The sequence below is a fragment of the Garra rufa genome, chromosome 5 (assembly GCF_049309525.1).
Source record: "Garra rufa chromosome 5, GarRuf1.0, whole genome shotgun sequence".
Lineage (NCBI taxonomy): Eukaryota > Metazoa > Chordata > Actinopteri > Cypriniformes > Cyprinidae > Garra > Garra rufa.
Window position 1 is genome coordinate 57,686,505 of NC_133365.1, and position 15,639 is coordinate 57,702,143.

Consider the following 15,639-nt stretch of genomic DNA (forward strand, 5'->3'; position numbering starts at 1 on the left):
ATTTTGGCTTTGGGAGTCCCAACAACAGGTTGACATGCATGCAAGGTCAAAAAACACTTTCATTGTCTTATAATATGCATTTATTTTTACCTTATTTACTCAACAACTGCCAAACAGTTCGCTCAACAATTCATTTCAATTTAACCAATTGGTCCATTTCCAAACACCTTCTTTGGTCTACCATCGCCCTTACATTAAACACCCAATCAAGCGTTTGCTATAACTTGCAATGAGTCTGTTACAGCGCTGTGCAGGAATTTTGGCCCACTAATCTTTGCAGAAATGTTGTAATTAAAGTCTTTTTAAGGTCATGCCACAGCATCTCAATAGGATTCAGGTCAGGACTTTGACTAGGCCACTCCAAAGTCTTTATTTTGTTTTCTTCAGCCATTCAGAGGTGGATTTGCTGGTGTGTTTTGGATCATTGTCCTGCTGCAGAACCCAAGTTCGCTTCAGCTTGAGGTCACGAACAGATGGACAGACATTGTCCTTCAGGATTTTTTGGTAGACAGCAGAATTCATGGTTCTATTTTTCACAGCAAGTCTTCCAGATCCAGAAGCAGCAAAACAGCCCCAGACCATCATCACACTACCATCACCATATTTTCTGTTGGCATGATGTTCTTTTTCTGAAATGCTGTGTTACTTTTACGCCAGATGTAATGGACACACACCTTCCAAAAAGTTCAACTTTAGTCTCGTCAGTCCACAGAGTATTTTCCCAAAAGTCTTGGGGATCATCAAGATGTGTTCTGGCAAAACTGAGACGAGCCTTTATGTTCTTTTTGCTCAGCAGCGGTTTTCGTCTTGGAACTCTGCCATGTAGGCCATTTTTGCCCAGTCTCTTTCTTATGGTGGAGTCATGAACACTGACCTTAACTGAGGCAAGAGAGGTCTGCAGTTCTTTAGATGTTGTTGTGGGGTCTTTTGTGACCTCTTGGATGAGTCATCGCTGCGCTCTTGGGGTAATTTTGGTCGGCCTGCCACTCCTGGGAAGGCTCACCACTGTTCCATGTTTTCGCCATTTGTGGATAATGGCTCTCACTGTGGTTCGCTGGAGTGCCAAAGCTTTAAAAAAACGGCTTTATAACTTTTTCCAGACTGATAGTTCTCAATTACTTTCTTTCTCATTTGTTCCTAAATTTCTTTGGATCTCAACATGATGTGTAGTTTTTGAGGATCTTTTGGTCAACATCAAAAGTTGGTTAAATGACCATGGTGTTGGTGTGCTTGACTGGCCAGCAAACTCACCAGACCTGAACCCCGTAGAGAATCTATAGGGTATTGTCAAGAAAAAGAGAAACAAGAGACCAAAAAATGCAGATGAGCTGAAGGCCACCGTCAAAGAAACCTGGGCTTCCATACCACCACAGCAGTACCACAGACTGATCACCTCCATGCCACACCGAATTGAGGCAGTAATTAAAGCAAAAGGAGCCCCTAACAAGTACTGAGTACATATTCAGTAAATGAACATACTTTCCAGAAGGCCTGTCATCCAAAATATTCATTCCAAAATAAGTATTTCTTTCTTCAGTTGCAAAGAAATTAAGTTAGGTGCTCAACAGATTGAAAGTTAAAAATGCAGTTTCAATGCAGCTTCAAAGGGCTCTACACGATCCTAGCTGAGGAATAAGGGGCTTATCTAGCGAAAGCGATTTGTTTTAAAATGACTTGTTTAAATGATTCAGTCCCAAAAAAATTTTGAGACAATAACTTGAAAGGTATTTTTCAAAAATCCATAATAGGGCTCTTTAATCCATTCATTGCATGCTGTACTTCACTGATCTCCGCAAATGAGTTAGTCTAAATATTTAGGCACTCCAATGCCATGATTTTGTGACTATTATTTTTATTAATTTAGACGTATGAATGATCAAATTGAAATAAATTGAAGTCTTGTACAACAATTGGAGACTCGGCATAAACGACCCCATCTAACGGAAAAAAATGTAGCGGAAACATTTGTGGTGATTTCATTTTTTATATTTTTTCTGAAAATGTAGGCCCACATTTTCATATGATTCATACGAATTAGCTACCAATTAATACAACAGATATGAACTGCCACGAGACTTGCTTGTCACTTCTTAACATTTCACAATTCAATTGCCAAATGTCCACAGTTCAAGTGTGTTGATATTGTGTTCTTTTGCAGGTCTTTGCGGCAGCGCTATTGCAGATGAACAACAGATTAAAGAATATCTCTTGCAAAACTTAAAAGGTGACCTTTTTTCTGAGGAGTGAATTTTTTCTTAAAGTCAACAGTTAATTCATTATCGTTATATATATATTTGTATGTTTTTCAGGTTTGATTAAAGAAATAAAAACAAGATTTGAGGCCACGGGGAAAGGTAAAGCATTTCATAGTGCTTTTGTTTAAGTATTTTAAAATAAGAACTAAAGTATTTGGAGTATTTTTATGCAAGTATACTTAATGTAGGTCTACCAAGGGTGTAGCATTTTAGAAGTGATGGGGACAATATAAAATGTAACAGATTTTTTGGTCTAATTGACAGGGTTTTTTTTTATTTTTCCACTCTCTCTTTTAATTGGCTAAGAAATCAAATACACTGCTGAGCAATACCAATAAGTTGTATTCTGTAATTTTGTCCCCATATTTTCCCAATGGCAAAAATTACTTTTATGCATCTTTATTTAATATACATTGGACAGAAGAGTCGGGAGGTGAATCACTGATGAAAGAGGAGAACGAAGACTTCGAAAACACTTCGAAAGTGATCTCCCCAACTGAAGACAAATCTTACCAGGTGCTCATGGATCTTGTGGACATGAATCTCTGTGCTTTGGAAGGCAAAGATACTTCTGGTCTTGATGAATCCATCAGAAAAAATTTGAACGGTAAACCATTAGGCCTATTCATCACAGTGAGAACCTGCTATTTAATGACACATATTTGCAAAGAATACATATGATATTCTGTCTAGACAAACTTTAAATTGGCTTGAGAAAGCCTGATCAGAAAGTTTGAAATAAAAAATTTCAGAAGTTTTTCAGTCTGAAAAAGATTGACGTTTAAAGTAGTTTTAAAGCTTGAATGCCTCGAAAGCACAGTCTGTCAGATTAATATATGGATAAATACAGCGGGGAAAATAAGTATTTGACACATCAGCATTTTTTATCAGTAAGGGTTTTTCTAAGTGGTCTATTGATTTCCACCAGATGTAGCCATCAAGCCAAATATTGAATTCATACAAAGAAATCAGAACATGTAAGAATACAAGTTGGGTCATAAAGTGAGATGACACAGGGAATAAGTATTGAACACACTTTATTTAATACTTTGTAGAAAAGCCTTTGTTGGTGATTACAGCTTCTAGACGCCTCTTGTATGGAAAGACCAGTCACCTGCATTGCTCAGGAGTGATTCTGGCCCATTCTTCCACACAAACGCTTTAAATCTTGAAGGTTCCTTGGGCCTCTTTTATGAATTTAGATCTTCAGTTCTCTCCACCTGATTTTAGGGCTGTCCCCGAATAGTCGAAGATTCGATGCATCGATATGCGGAGCCTGATTCGACCACCGATCTCACAGTCGAATCTTCGCGGGTGAAACGAGCATCATACCATTTTGGCAATATTGGGGTGCGCAATGTCTAATTGCACACAGAACTACTGTTTTTGTACGGTTATATTAAGTTATATACAGCCTATGATAACGAAAGTGAAACGAAAGAAGCGTTCAATAAATATTTTTTACGTATTTGTGAATAAATCCAACCACCCCTGTGACAGATTTAATTTTCACTTTCCCTGATCCATGACGAGATGAGGACCATCTTGACGGCAGGGATTAGGCTGCGATCACACCGAACGCGTTTTTGCAGTTGGAGGCGCCTCTTTTGAATGGTTTTCTGTTGGCAGTGAGCGTTCTGTGCGCTGTTTATGCACCACCGGTGCCTCGCGTTTTCGCCGCCTGCTGCGCCTCGAGTTTTTGCAGGAGCGCTCTGAGCGCCTGAAGTTGAAAAAAATCCACTCTGAGCGAAAAAACGCCCAACGTCATTCGCATTATTTTCCATTGTCCAATCGAATGAATGGAGAGGCGGGCCTTCTGTTGTGGTGACGAAAGTTTTCCGTTGCTTAAAAAAATCCAGAGACTGCAAGAAATGGAGGAGAAACCTTTGGTATCTGTCGTGGTTAACCTGGAGCTGTATTATTTAGGGTTTCTGCTAATATGACAGATTACTTAACAGCAAAAAACTAAGATTTTAGAGCGCTCGCGCTCGCGTTTTGGTCGTTGCTTAGATGATTCGACTATCGGTCGACTATAGAAAGATTCGAAAATTCTGATTCGACTCTGAAAATTCATAGTCGGGGACAGCCCTACCTGATTTATTGACTGGGCCATTCAAGCAACTTGATTTTCTTTCTTTGAAACCACTTCATTGTTTCCTTGGCCTTGTGTTTGGGATCACTGTCTTGCTGAAATGTCCATCCTCTTTTCATTTTCAGCTTTCTGGTAGATGGCAGCAGATTTTTATCCAGAATGTCCCGGTACATTTCTCCATTCATCCTGCCTTCAATAATATGAAGTCTGCCAGTACCCCTTGCTGAAAAGCAGCCCCAAACCATGATGCTTCCACCCCCAAACTTAACTGTTGGTATGGTGTTCTTGGGGTGGTGTGCAGTGCTATTTCTTCTCCAAACATGGTGTGTAGAATGACTGCCAAAAAGTTCAATTGTGCTTTAATCCGACCATACTATAGTCTCCCAATAATCCACAGGCTTCTCCAAATGCTGTTTCGCAAACTTTAACCGAGCCTCAACATGCTTTTTGTTCAGCAATGGAGTCTGACGTGGTGAGCGTGCATGGATGCCATGGCAGTTCAGTGCATTGCTTATAGTTTTCTTTGAAACAACAGAACCTGCTGATGCAAGGTCTTCCTGAAGTGGTTCTTGGCTCTTGGAGAACTCTCCTGATTATTCTTTGGACACCTTGGGCAGGGATCTTACGTGGAGCACCTGATCGTGGCCGGTTTATGGCGAACTGATGCTCTTTCCATTTCCGGATAATGGCCTCCACAGTGCTCACAAGAACATTCAGCATTCTGGAAATGCAGCTATTACCATTCCCATCAAAATGCTTTTCAACAATAAGATTACGAAGATCTTGAGTTCTTTGCTTTTACCCATCATGAAGTCTTTCCTGTGTGCCTTCTGGGTAATGAGAAGCCTTTATAGGCCATCAATTAGGACTAAAGCAGCTGATATCAATTAGTACTGATAGGGGGCAGGGTTTCTCTCTCAATACTGACAGATTTCAGGTGATCTCCCGGCTTTCTATGTCATTTTGCACCTTGTTATCTTCATGTGTTCAATACTTATTCCCTGTGTCATTTCACTTTATTTATTATGACTCAACTTTTATACTTAAATGTTCTGATTTCTTTGAATGAATTCAATATTTGGCTTCATGGCTACATCTGGTGGAAAATTTGTGTCAATAGCCCACTTAGAAATACCCTTACTGATAAAAATACTGATGTGTCAAATACTTATTTTCCCCGCTGTAGATGTTTTAGCATGTTACTAGCATGACTGACACATTACTAGCATGTTTCTATCTTGATTAGCATATTACTAGCATGAAGCTAGCATGGTTAACACGTTTCTAGCATGTTTCCAACATGATTACCTTGCTACTAGCGTGTTACTAGGATATTGTTAGCATTATTAACATGCTACTAGCATGAAGCTAGTATGATTAGAATGTTGCTAGCATGATGTTAGCATTACTAACATGATTAACAAGTTACTACCATGTTTCTAACATGATTAACATGTTTTAACATGATTAGCATGTTACTAGCGTGTTGTTAGCATGATTAGCATTTTGATAGCATCTTTCTATCATGATTAACAAGTTATTATAATTTTAATAGCATGATTAGCATTTCATTAGCATGTTTCTAAGTTACTAAAAACTAGAACATAATAAACATGGATAAGTCATGTCATGTCCCGTTTTCTTACAGAACTCTCTGGAGGCAATAATCAAGGTTTAAGATTGAAAAAAACAGAGGAAACAACTGAAATGAGAAAAAGAAACCAGGATATAAGAAGTATAACCATGGATGTGTGCAACAATTTGATTGGCCAGAATATTTTGTGGCCATTTGGTAAGTTGAACTTTCTCTAATATCCCAAAAAGCACCTAAATTTTAGATGTATTGTCATTGCATAGAAAATTTCCATCTATCTGGAATACATAAACGTAACCCTTTATAGGGCACTCATTGAAATACAGTACTTGGAAATTCTCAAATTCAACCCCAGAGTGTTATTGGGACTATTACAAGACCTTTAAACCTTTCTGCCTTAAAAAACATGTTTTTATGTTGAAAATTAGGTTGAATGAAGTGATCATATATGGTTCCTTGCCAGTCTATGGTAGTTTTAAATATAAGGCATAAATAAATACATTAAACATAAATAATATTCATTTAGGAACAATTTACACAAAAAAAAGAATATATATGTATATATATATATATATATATATATATATATATATACATACATACACACACACACACACACACACACACACAGAAACTTAACAGAATATTTATTTAGGAAATTAAAAATCTTGCTGTCTTCCTCGTCAGAACCTTCGATGGGGTCAGCTGGCACAACAAAAACTGACCTCTATCTATAGAATTGTTGAGTAGACAGCTGCAAAAGAAAAGTCAGAATCAAGCCCATGTTGATTTGTTTGTGAAAGAAAAGTGCAGATCTACTGAAAACATGTAATATTCACATAAACTGTAAATATATAATAAGAAGTGAAAAAAAACAGCACAAAGTACTGGTGGTACCACTTATTTTAGCAGAAATAATAAGCACCAATCTATAGGTACTAAAACTGACCAAAATTACACATTTTTCACTGTTTATTTCTTGATCATTTCAATAAATGGTTTAAGTTTGACACTGGATTACTGTATCATGTTAAACAAGCCTGTGCAATATTCAGTGGACAAAAAACAGGCATAAAAACAGCCAAACTCTCACTTGTTTTACTTGTACCTGAACCGGGCGTATGTCTCAATATGGACATTCTGTTGTGTTACCTGAAACGGGCGTATGATCAAATATGATCACACCATTTTTATACCACATTGTTCACTAATTTCTAGAAATTCTACGCAAGCAACGTCTATATCATCATATAACACAACTATATAATGTGAGAGTTTCATTGACTTACCATTGTGCATTTCGATGCTTTTTCCGTTTTTGTGGGAGTAGGCAGGAGCGTAAATGGGATGCACTTTTTTCCAGGGGTTTCAGTACAGCGTAATCGATACTGCGTCACCAGGCAGGCGTGGCCTATTTGAGAATTTGCATAGGTCACCGATCATGCGCAGTTAGGGAAAAGCCATTTGCTTCAGATACCTCCACAAGTGTTGCCAGATTGGGCGGGTTTCCGCCCAATTGGGCTTCTTTTGATCGGCTTGGACCGGAGAATAACGCATTGGGCGGGTGGACAAAATTTGGGCTGCTTTAAAAAATTAAAAGCCGCCCAATCAGCTGTTTTTTTTTCTTCGCTCATATCATTAGTCATGTTATTTTAGTACGTTCGAGCTCAAAGTATCACATTAATATAATGTGTAGTGCAGTCATAAACTCATTTTTACTTAACGTAACCCTTACTGGTTTAGTTTAACAGAGACCTGTCAATCAATTTACGTCTTTTACGTTAGTGAGATGTGATGACTTGTGAGTCAAGGGGTTTTACATTACATTTGTTTCTCATCACTTTATTGTGCACTTTTTGCACAGAAATTAGCATATTTTTTACTGTGGACATTGAAAATGATGCATGCGTTTTTCCAAGGGTTAAAGTCTTCGGTTAATTTCCACTTTGAAAAGATTTCTGGACATTTTACGCATATTTTCGGACTGTTTTGATCCATATTCCTGTGAAATTGATTTATCTTTATTTTATTTTGTGATTATTCTTTTTTTAAAGAGATAAAAATGGTCCTTATCAACCTTGACATGGCAATAAAATTCTCATTATTTTGGCAGTTAAAATTTGGGCTGGTTTTTGTTGAAGTGGGCGGGTTTTGGTGAGCTTTTGGGCTGGAAATCGTCAACCTGATCTGGCAACACTGACCTCCACTATTGCAGGGGTTTCGTGCTCTTCATATTTATACTTATATACAGTGTCTTGAAATACCTGTCCGTGATCACAGGGGTTTCATGCCCTTCATATTTATATTCATATACAGTGTCTTAAAATTCCTGTCTGGGATGTTGTAAACCATGATTTATTTTCGTAAATAGACGCTACAGTTACTGCACGTTTTATATTTCTATAACAGCTGTTTATTTCTTTTCGAAAACCGTTTAAATGTAAGTTTTTAAAACAAAAAAATAACCTGTATGACAGTGTTGTCCTTCATTATCCATCAGAGCTGATCCTAGGTTTTGAAATGCCCGCACAAAAAAACTGATTTACTGCGCATGATCGGTGACCTCTCTTAATAATTTTTTTTTTTTTTTTAAAGGGGCCCATTTTACAGAAACGCCCATTTTACGTCGTGGTAATGAAACCCCTGGAATTTTTTTTATTTTTTTTTTTTATTGAAACCCCTGGAATTTAGTGAATGCCAAGCGGGGAATCAGCATTTTCTCATTCCGGAAGCACGCTGAAGTTTGAAACGCCCCAGGCAACTTCCGATTGGTCAGATGCCATGGTGTCCCTATCCGTGACGTAGACTAACATCTGTTGATTGGCTGGGACAAATCCATGTGCTTACAAAGCACGCAGATGCCATTTAAAATGTTCGATTAAGTGATCAATTATGGTGCTTCGCCCGATAAAGGGTTAATGTGATGCATATTTGTCAGTCATACATGAATGAAACAGGTCAGATTTGTGTAATAACACCACAGTAACAAGGTTTATATATTTATCATCATTAAAATAAATAAATAAATAAATAAATAAAACAAACACTGTTCTGAAAATCCTGTAATGAAACTGTAAAGTCATGAAGTCTACAGCCAAAACGGTTCTTGATAAGAAACTAAGAATAATTTAAAGAAATGCAAGTATAACTGTTTTACAGATGCGGTGGCTAACATTTGTAAATGCATACCTCAGTGGATCTGGGGCAGGAAATATAACTTCCTCCACAACATGACAGGTGAGAACAGACCTGATAAAAACATGCAAATTGATGAGAATAATGAACTGACTCATTTTACACTGTGATCCATCAGATGGAGCAGTGCCCGCTGCTCTTCTGCAAAATGAGACGAGAGACTATATAGACGCCGGACTGTTGAACAACTCTCCCTACTTCTCAGTGCTGAGAAAAGACAGAGACATTGACCTTATCATTTCCCTGGATTTCAGTGCAGGCGATCCTTTTATGGTAGGCCTAGCTATTATACACATTCAATACTTTACAAATTTGCAAAATGTTAATTTTATAGCTAGAATAACAGACCCATCTTCCAATTCTGTCTTACTCTGAATCACTATGGTAAGCCATTTTAAGAGGATGATCGTTGTAAATTGTTTCTACTTTGTCTAGGAAACATGCCAATTTCTCATCTAGCTCCTGATGGGCAGTACTTTAGATCTATAAACAAAATAAGAGCAATTTACACTGATCATCCTGTTCAAAAGCTTGCTGGTAATGAAGGCTGTGATGTTTTTTCTTTCACTGCAGACCGTAAACAATGCTGCTGCTACATGCAGGAAACTAAAGATCCCTTTCCCTGAAGTCAAAGATACCAGTCAAGACAAGGACAAACCGAAGGACTTCTATGTGTTCAAAGGCAAAAACGTTCCAACCGTGATTCACATCCCTCTGTTTAATGTGGTCAACTGTGGAGGCAAGTTAAGATTTTTATTTTTTTTCTGAATGAATTGGAAAGATCATTTAAATAAATTGTTGAAAATTTAAATATGCTACTGTTTCTTCAGATAAACTTACGAAATGGCAGGAAGACTATAGCACCTTTCAACGTTCGTTCGACGCTGAGATGATCACTAATCTTATGGAAGTTGCTGGAAAAAACATCTCAAACAACAGAGAGAAACTGCTGCAGGAGATTCGGGCAGCCGTTGAAAAAAAAAGAAATGGACGCTTTACCCTCAATGACAAATGAGAATCTGAATATAGAATAAACTAATCCGCATATTTGTTAAATATTAATATAATGTTAAATATTTTTGTCTTAAATCAGCATTATTGGGCTACCTTTTATGCTAAATGTGATCTGTGTGGCAGTATAAAATGATCAGCGGTTTATAATGGTGTGCATTTTCTTTAATATATTCAAAATGTTTCTGAATGCTTCTTCATGCTTGACTTTCATTAAGCAATAAAGAGCACACATAAACCATAACATAGGCTGAATTGCATCTATGACTGCCGATTATAGAAACAGTATTATTTTGCTTCTGTTCTATTGAATTTGTAAACTGTTCTCTAAAAGTCCTGGTCATTTGATAGCAAAAGGCACAAATGCTCATTATGGTCCTGAAAGCTGGTCAATCAATAATGCTAAAACACACAGCTGCGTACATTTTTTTTAATTTTTACTTTAGTATTTTTTAACATATTTTAAAAGGATGGTCTTTTTCATTTCAAAAGGGTTATGGTCAGTGCTAGAAAAGTCATTTTTAAAAATGATGCATTACAATATTGCGTTACACCACACAAAAGTAACTAATTTCGTTACTTTCATTTAGAAAGCAATGCATTATGTGACTTTTCCATTACTTTGTCACCTCAGCTGGACGTGCTTATTATTTTTTTTTTTTTACATTTTTACAAAAGTTACATTTTAAGTAACTGTAAAGGCCCTTTCATGCCAAAAGTGGTTTAATTATACAAATATACCTGCAAATTATTGGTTTGTTAACATTTGGGATGCACGCGCATCACGGTTGCAGAAAACCTGGGAGAGAGAGCCTTTACGGCTAGAGAATTACAGGGATATGGTACAAAATAGTTAGATTTAAAAGATTATAGATTTTATTGATTAGATTTATTGTTTTCAAAATGTTCTTTGCATATTACCAGAGCTTGTCACCCAGCGATAAGCAATGTTATTTAACGAAATGGATGTTAGATAGTGGGATAGTCTTACAGACCCGAAACAGGGATGATGTTTTTTAAGGGCGGAGCCTATTTGGTGGCTAAAAAAGGGGGGTTTTCAAGTGGCAATCTATGAAGCCATGGAATAAAATAATTAAAAAAAAGAGGTAAATTTGATTTTATATTTTAAAATTCTGACATTATTCTTGCAATATGAGATTATATCTCTCAATTCTAGAAAGGAAAAACAACTCGTCATTCCCCTCAGCTTTTGTGTAAATCCCACACTTCTGGCGTTTTTTCCCTCAGATCTGACAAACTCACTATATTTGAGTTAAATCGAGTTAAAATATCAGAATTAGGACACATAAACTTGCATTTGTGAGCAAAAAGACAGAAGTGAGATAAAGATAAATAATTGAGATTGTGAGATAAAATAAATAAATGTTATGTAAAAATGCTAATAGTAATAGGTTTAATAATATGCTGTAACTGTAGGGCTAAAACAATTCGTTCCCTATCAAACAGCATATGTGAATATTATGTAGAATTTGTTGTTGAATTTCCCTATTGTTTAAATCAAATTTATGCTTTAAAAGTAGAGTAATTATAGCAGTTTTCATCCAAAGTTTGTCCGTTTAAACGTCTGCGTTTAGCTTTATTTGGTGTCTTTGATGACAGTATTTTATAAAAATTATTTGCATTCTGATTTTGATATCATTTTCTCATCTTCTTACCCTTTCACCTCTTATTACCAGTGTTTTTCTGCAATCAATATGCATGTGGCATAAAATAAAGTCTTGCAAAGGAAAACAAAAGTATTAAGAAAAAAATAAATGTGCTTTCGGCAAACCAAAATAAAGAATTGCAAAATATAAATGAAACAGAGCAAAAGCATTAATTTCGCAACACACATTTTTTTACACAAGCAAATGATCCCATAGACTGCCATTATAAAAGGCACAGATGGATATCTTTAGATCACAGACTCATAGTAACATGGGGGTGGGCTTGTTTGACCCAGGACAGCAAACAGCCAATCATGAATTACCATCGACACTTCCTAGCCACACCCTAACAACCACTATCCAGCACCCTAGCAACCTAAACCCAAACAGGCATATCTTCAAATCTGAACTTCACAGAGACATGGAGGTTGTTTTATATCTTTCATATTGGCAAGCAGCCTTTGGATTATCATCACTGACAGCTGTAACCATCTAGCAAGACCTATATATGTGCATTAGACCATCAGAACTGAAGTATAGCAAAGTAAAATGAAAGTATTGCAAAAAAATAAATAAATGTGCTTTTTGCAATCCAAAATAAATAATTGCAAAATATAAATGAAACAGAGCAAAAGCAATGATTTTGCAACACATATTTTCAACTGATCCCATAGACTGCCATTATAAAAGACCCAGGATATCTTTAGATCACAGAGTCATAGTAAAGTTGGGGTGGGCTTGTTTGAGGCAGGACAGCAAACAGCCAATCATGAATCACCACTGACTCTTCCTAGCCACACCCTAGCAACCACTATCGAGCACCCTAGCAACCTAAACCTAAACAGGCATATCTTCAAATCTGAACATCATAGAGACATGGGGGTTGGTTTATATCATTCATAATGGCAAGTAGCCTTTGGGTTATCATCACTGACAGCTGTCAAGCCACTCACTAGCAACCAAATAAGAGTACCCTAGTAACCGTCTAGCAAGGTTACTAGGGCATCAGAACATCATATAGACATGGGAGTTGGTTCTTTATGCTAGCAAACAGGACTCCCAACATGCTACACATGCTAGCAGTGAATAGCTACATGCTAACAGTGATTAGCCAAGTGCTAAATTAGGAGAACATAAATTAGAGTTTATTGTAACAATGTTCATTTAAAATTTTCTATTATTAGTCTTTGGTAAACTAATGTGCATGAAGCTGGACTCCCTGCAGAGAAAATATATTTCTATCAACTTGTTCATCCAGATTAACCTGTTGCATGCCACTGAAACCTATTAAAGCTGAGGTGCAGCACCTCCCTCCCTAAACACACCCATACACAAATCTGATCAGTTGTCTTCAGGAAATATCGCATTTGCATCACGTATTCACAGCAACTGTAAGTATATGTTTTAAAGCTTTATGTAGATGAGGTATTTATAGCTAGAGAAGAGCAATTAACATTTGAATGTCATTATACTTACCATGTGACGACAGCAGTATGAATTAATCCAACATTTGTCAATAATTAGCTCTAAAATATGCCCAGTAACTATGACTTGCACACTACCAAAATTGCATGAATAAACAATAATAGTGAAAAATATTTTTTGAAGTATTCATATTTCAGTGGGACAAATGTCTCTGTTTTCCATGCATAGAAATCTGTACAACGTTAACTGTTAACTATACTATAAATGATTGCTTGAAACTTACTGCCTGCACAAGAAAGTGATTACATAAACTTATCAAATGTATTATGGTTTTCTAAAGTTATAATTGAAAGTAACCTTAATTATAGTGTAAAATAAAATTTGAAATGAATTGGAATAGATTTCAGATCATGATATGTTTACAGCTTTTAACGTTTAAAGGGAATATCGGATGCTCATTTTCCTCAAACTGGTGTGATACTTTAGGGTCTTCATGAAATGTCTCAAACATACTTTGGTTAAAATGACTCAATTGTCAAACAAACGAAGAAGCTCAGTTCAACATGAGCTATTGTGGTACATATCTCTTTAAATGCTAATGAGCTACTGCTCAACCCACTCCCTCTCTTTCGTGTAGCATGTCAACACAAGACATGTGAATTGCTTCCTTTGATTGTATAGACCATCTTTTTTTGTGGGCAGAGCCAACCTGGTGGCAGAAAATTACAGTTCTGCAGCATCAGTCTATGGAAGCCACATAATTAAAGAGTAAAACATTTCATTTCCAGTATATATCTCACAACTCTAAAATATCTGAGATTATATCTCACAATTCTGAGAAGAAAAAGCAGAATTGTGAGAAATAGACTTAGCATTGTGAGTTATATTGGCTGAATTTGGTATTATAAACTTGCAAAATATTATAGGTTTAAATATGATTTACACCCCCCTTTCCGAATCTGCGAAATGTTCATTATTTTACCAAAATAAGAGGGATCACACAAAATGCATGTTATTGTTTATTTAGTACTGAACAGTTAAACTGCCTGCTCTTCATTTTTTTTTTGGATTTGAACCCTTTCCCACCATGACTGTATGATTTTAAAACCCATTTTTTCAAACTAATGGACAACTGAGGGACTCATACGCAACTATTACAGAAGGTTCAAACCCTCACTGATGCTCCAGAAGAAAAACATGTTATTAACATTACATGTTAATTTCATGTTTACACAGATTTGACAGTAAAGAATGAAGCTTGAGTTGGGAATCATACACAAAGGCCTGGTTTCACAGAGAGGGCATAGATAGACTAAGCAAGGATTAGGCCATAGTTTAATTAGGACATTTAAGTAATTTTTATGAACGTGCATGGAAAAAAAATACTGGTGTGCATCTTGAGACAAAACAAAGGCACTGATATATTTTAAGATCAGTCAGTGCAAGTTTCTTTCAGTTGAAACAGACTTGCATCTTAGACTAGGTAGGACTAGGCTTAGGCCTTGTCTGTGAAACCAGGTGCATATTTACTTTTATTAGTGTTACAAACGGGATGACTGAGAGTGGGGATCCAAATGCAAGGCTTTATTAGACGAGGTCAAAACAGACAGGGTCGATCACCAGCAAACATAAACAGCAAAGATAATCCAATAGCGTAATCCAAAGAACAAGCGTGAGTCAAAATCCAGGTGAGCAGTCCAAAGGAAACAATGAAATGAAGACCAGAAACTAGAAAACTATGACTAAGACTAGGAATAAACTGACTAAGACTATGACTATGAAAACAGGGAAAACAAACAGGGAAAAATGCTCAGTAAAGTCCACAAATGTAAATCAATACTTCGCGATGTGTGTGTGTGATGAGCTGGCTTTTATGTCTGATAAACAGGAAGCTACCATAGAGGCAGCAGAGGGAGCAGCAACAGTCAGTGGGGGTAAGGGCTCCCTCTGCTGGCCTGGCGTAACATAGCCCCCCCCCAAGGAGCGGCTTCCAGACGCTCCAAAAAACAACAGGAGGAAACAGTCCAGGGGAGCGGTGGGGGGGCCAGGAGACTGAGGCAGAACAGGTGGGGCAAAGGCCCTCCAGAGCAGGGCAGGAGATTCAGGAGCCCTCCAGAGCAGGGCAGGAGATTCAGGAGCCCTCCAGGGCAGGGCTGGAGGCAGAGCAGTCCTTTGAGGTGGAGCAAGAGTCTTAGGAGCCCTCCAGGGCGGAGCAGGAGGCTTAGCGACCCTCCGGGGCAGAGCAGGAAGCGTAGAAGCCCTCCAGGGCGGAGCCGAAGGCGGAGCAAGGGGTTTAGGAGCCCTCCAGGGCGGAGCAGGAGGCGGAGCGGCCCTCCAGGGCAGAGCAGGAGGCGCAGGAGCCCTCCAGGGCGGGGCAGGAGGCGCAGGAGCACTCCAGGG

The 15,639-nt window shown here is 37.6% G+C and overlaps 1 protein-coding gene across 1 annotated transcript in view; it reads left to right on the plus strand.

Moving 5' to 3' along the window:
- Nucleotides 1-10,151, plus strand: part of LOC141334967 (cytosolic phospholipase A2 gamma-like) — a 31,061-nt gene extending 20,910 nt beyond the window's left edge. Inside the window, exons 7-12 of the mRNA XM_073840187.1 lie at nt 2,159-2,224; nt 2,680-2,862; nt 9,101-9,178; nt 9,255-9,409; nt 9,710-9,875; nt 9,967-10,151. Of these exons, the coding sequence (XP_073696288.1) occupies nt 2,159-2,224; nt 2,680-2,862; nt 9,101-9,178; nt 9,255-9,409; nt 9,710-9,875; nt 9,967-10,151 (833 nt within the window). The remainder of the gene's footprint in view (nt 1-2,158; nt 2,225-2,679; nt 2,863-9,100; nt 9,179-9,254; nt 9,410-9,709; nt 9,876-9,966) is intronic.
- Nucleotides 10,152-15,639: the final 5,488 nt, after the last annotated feature.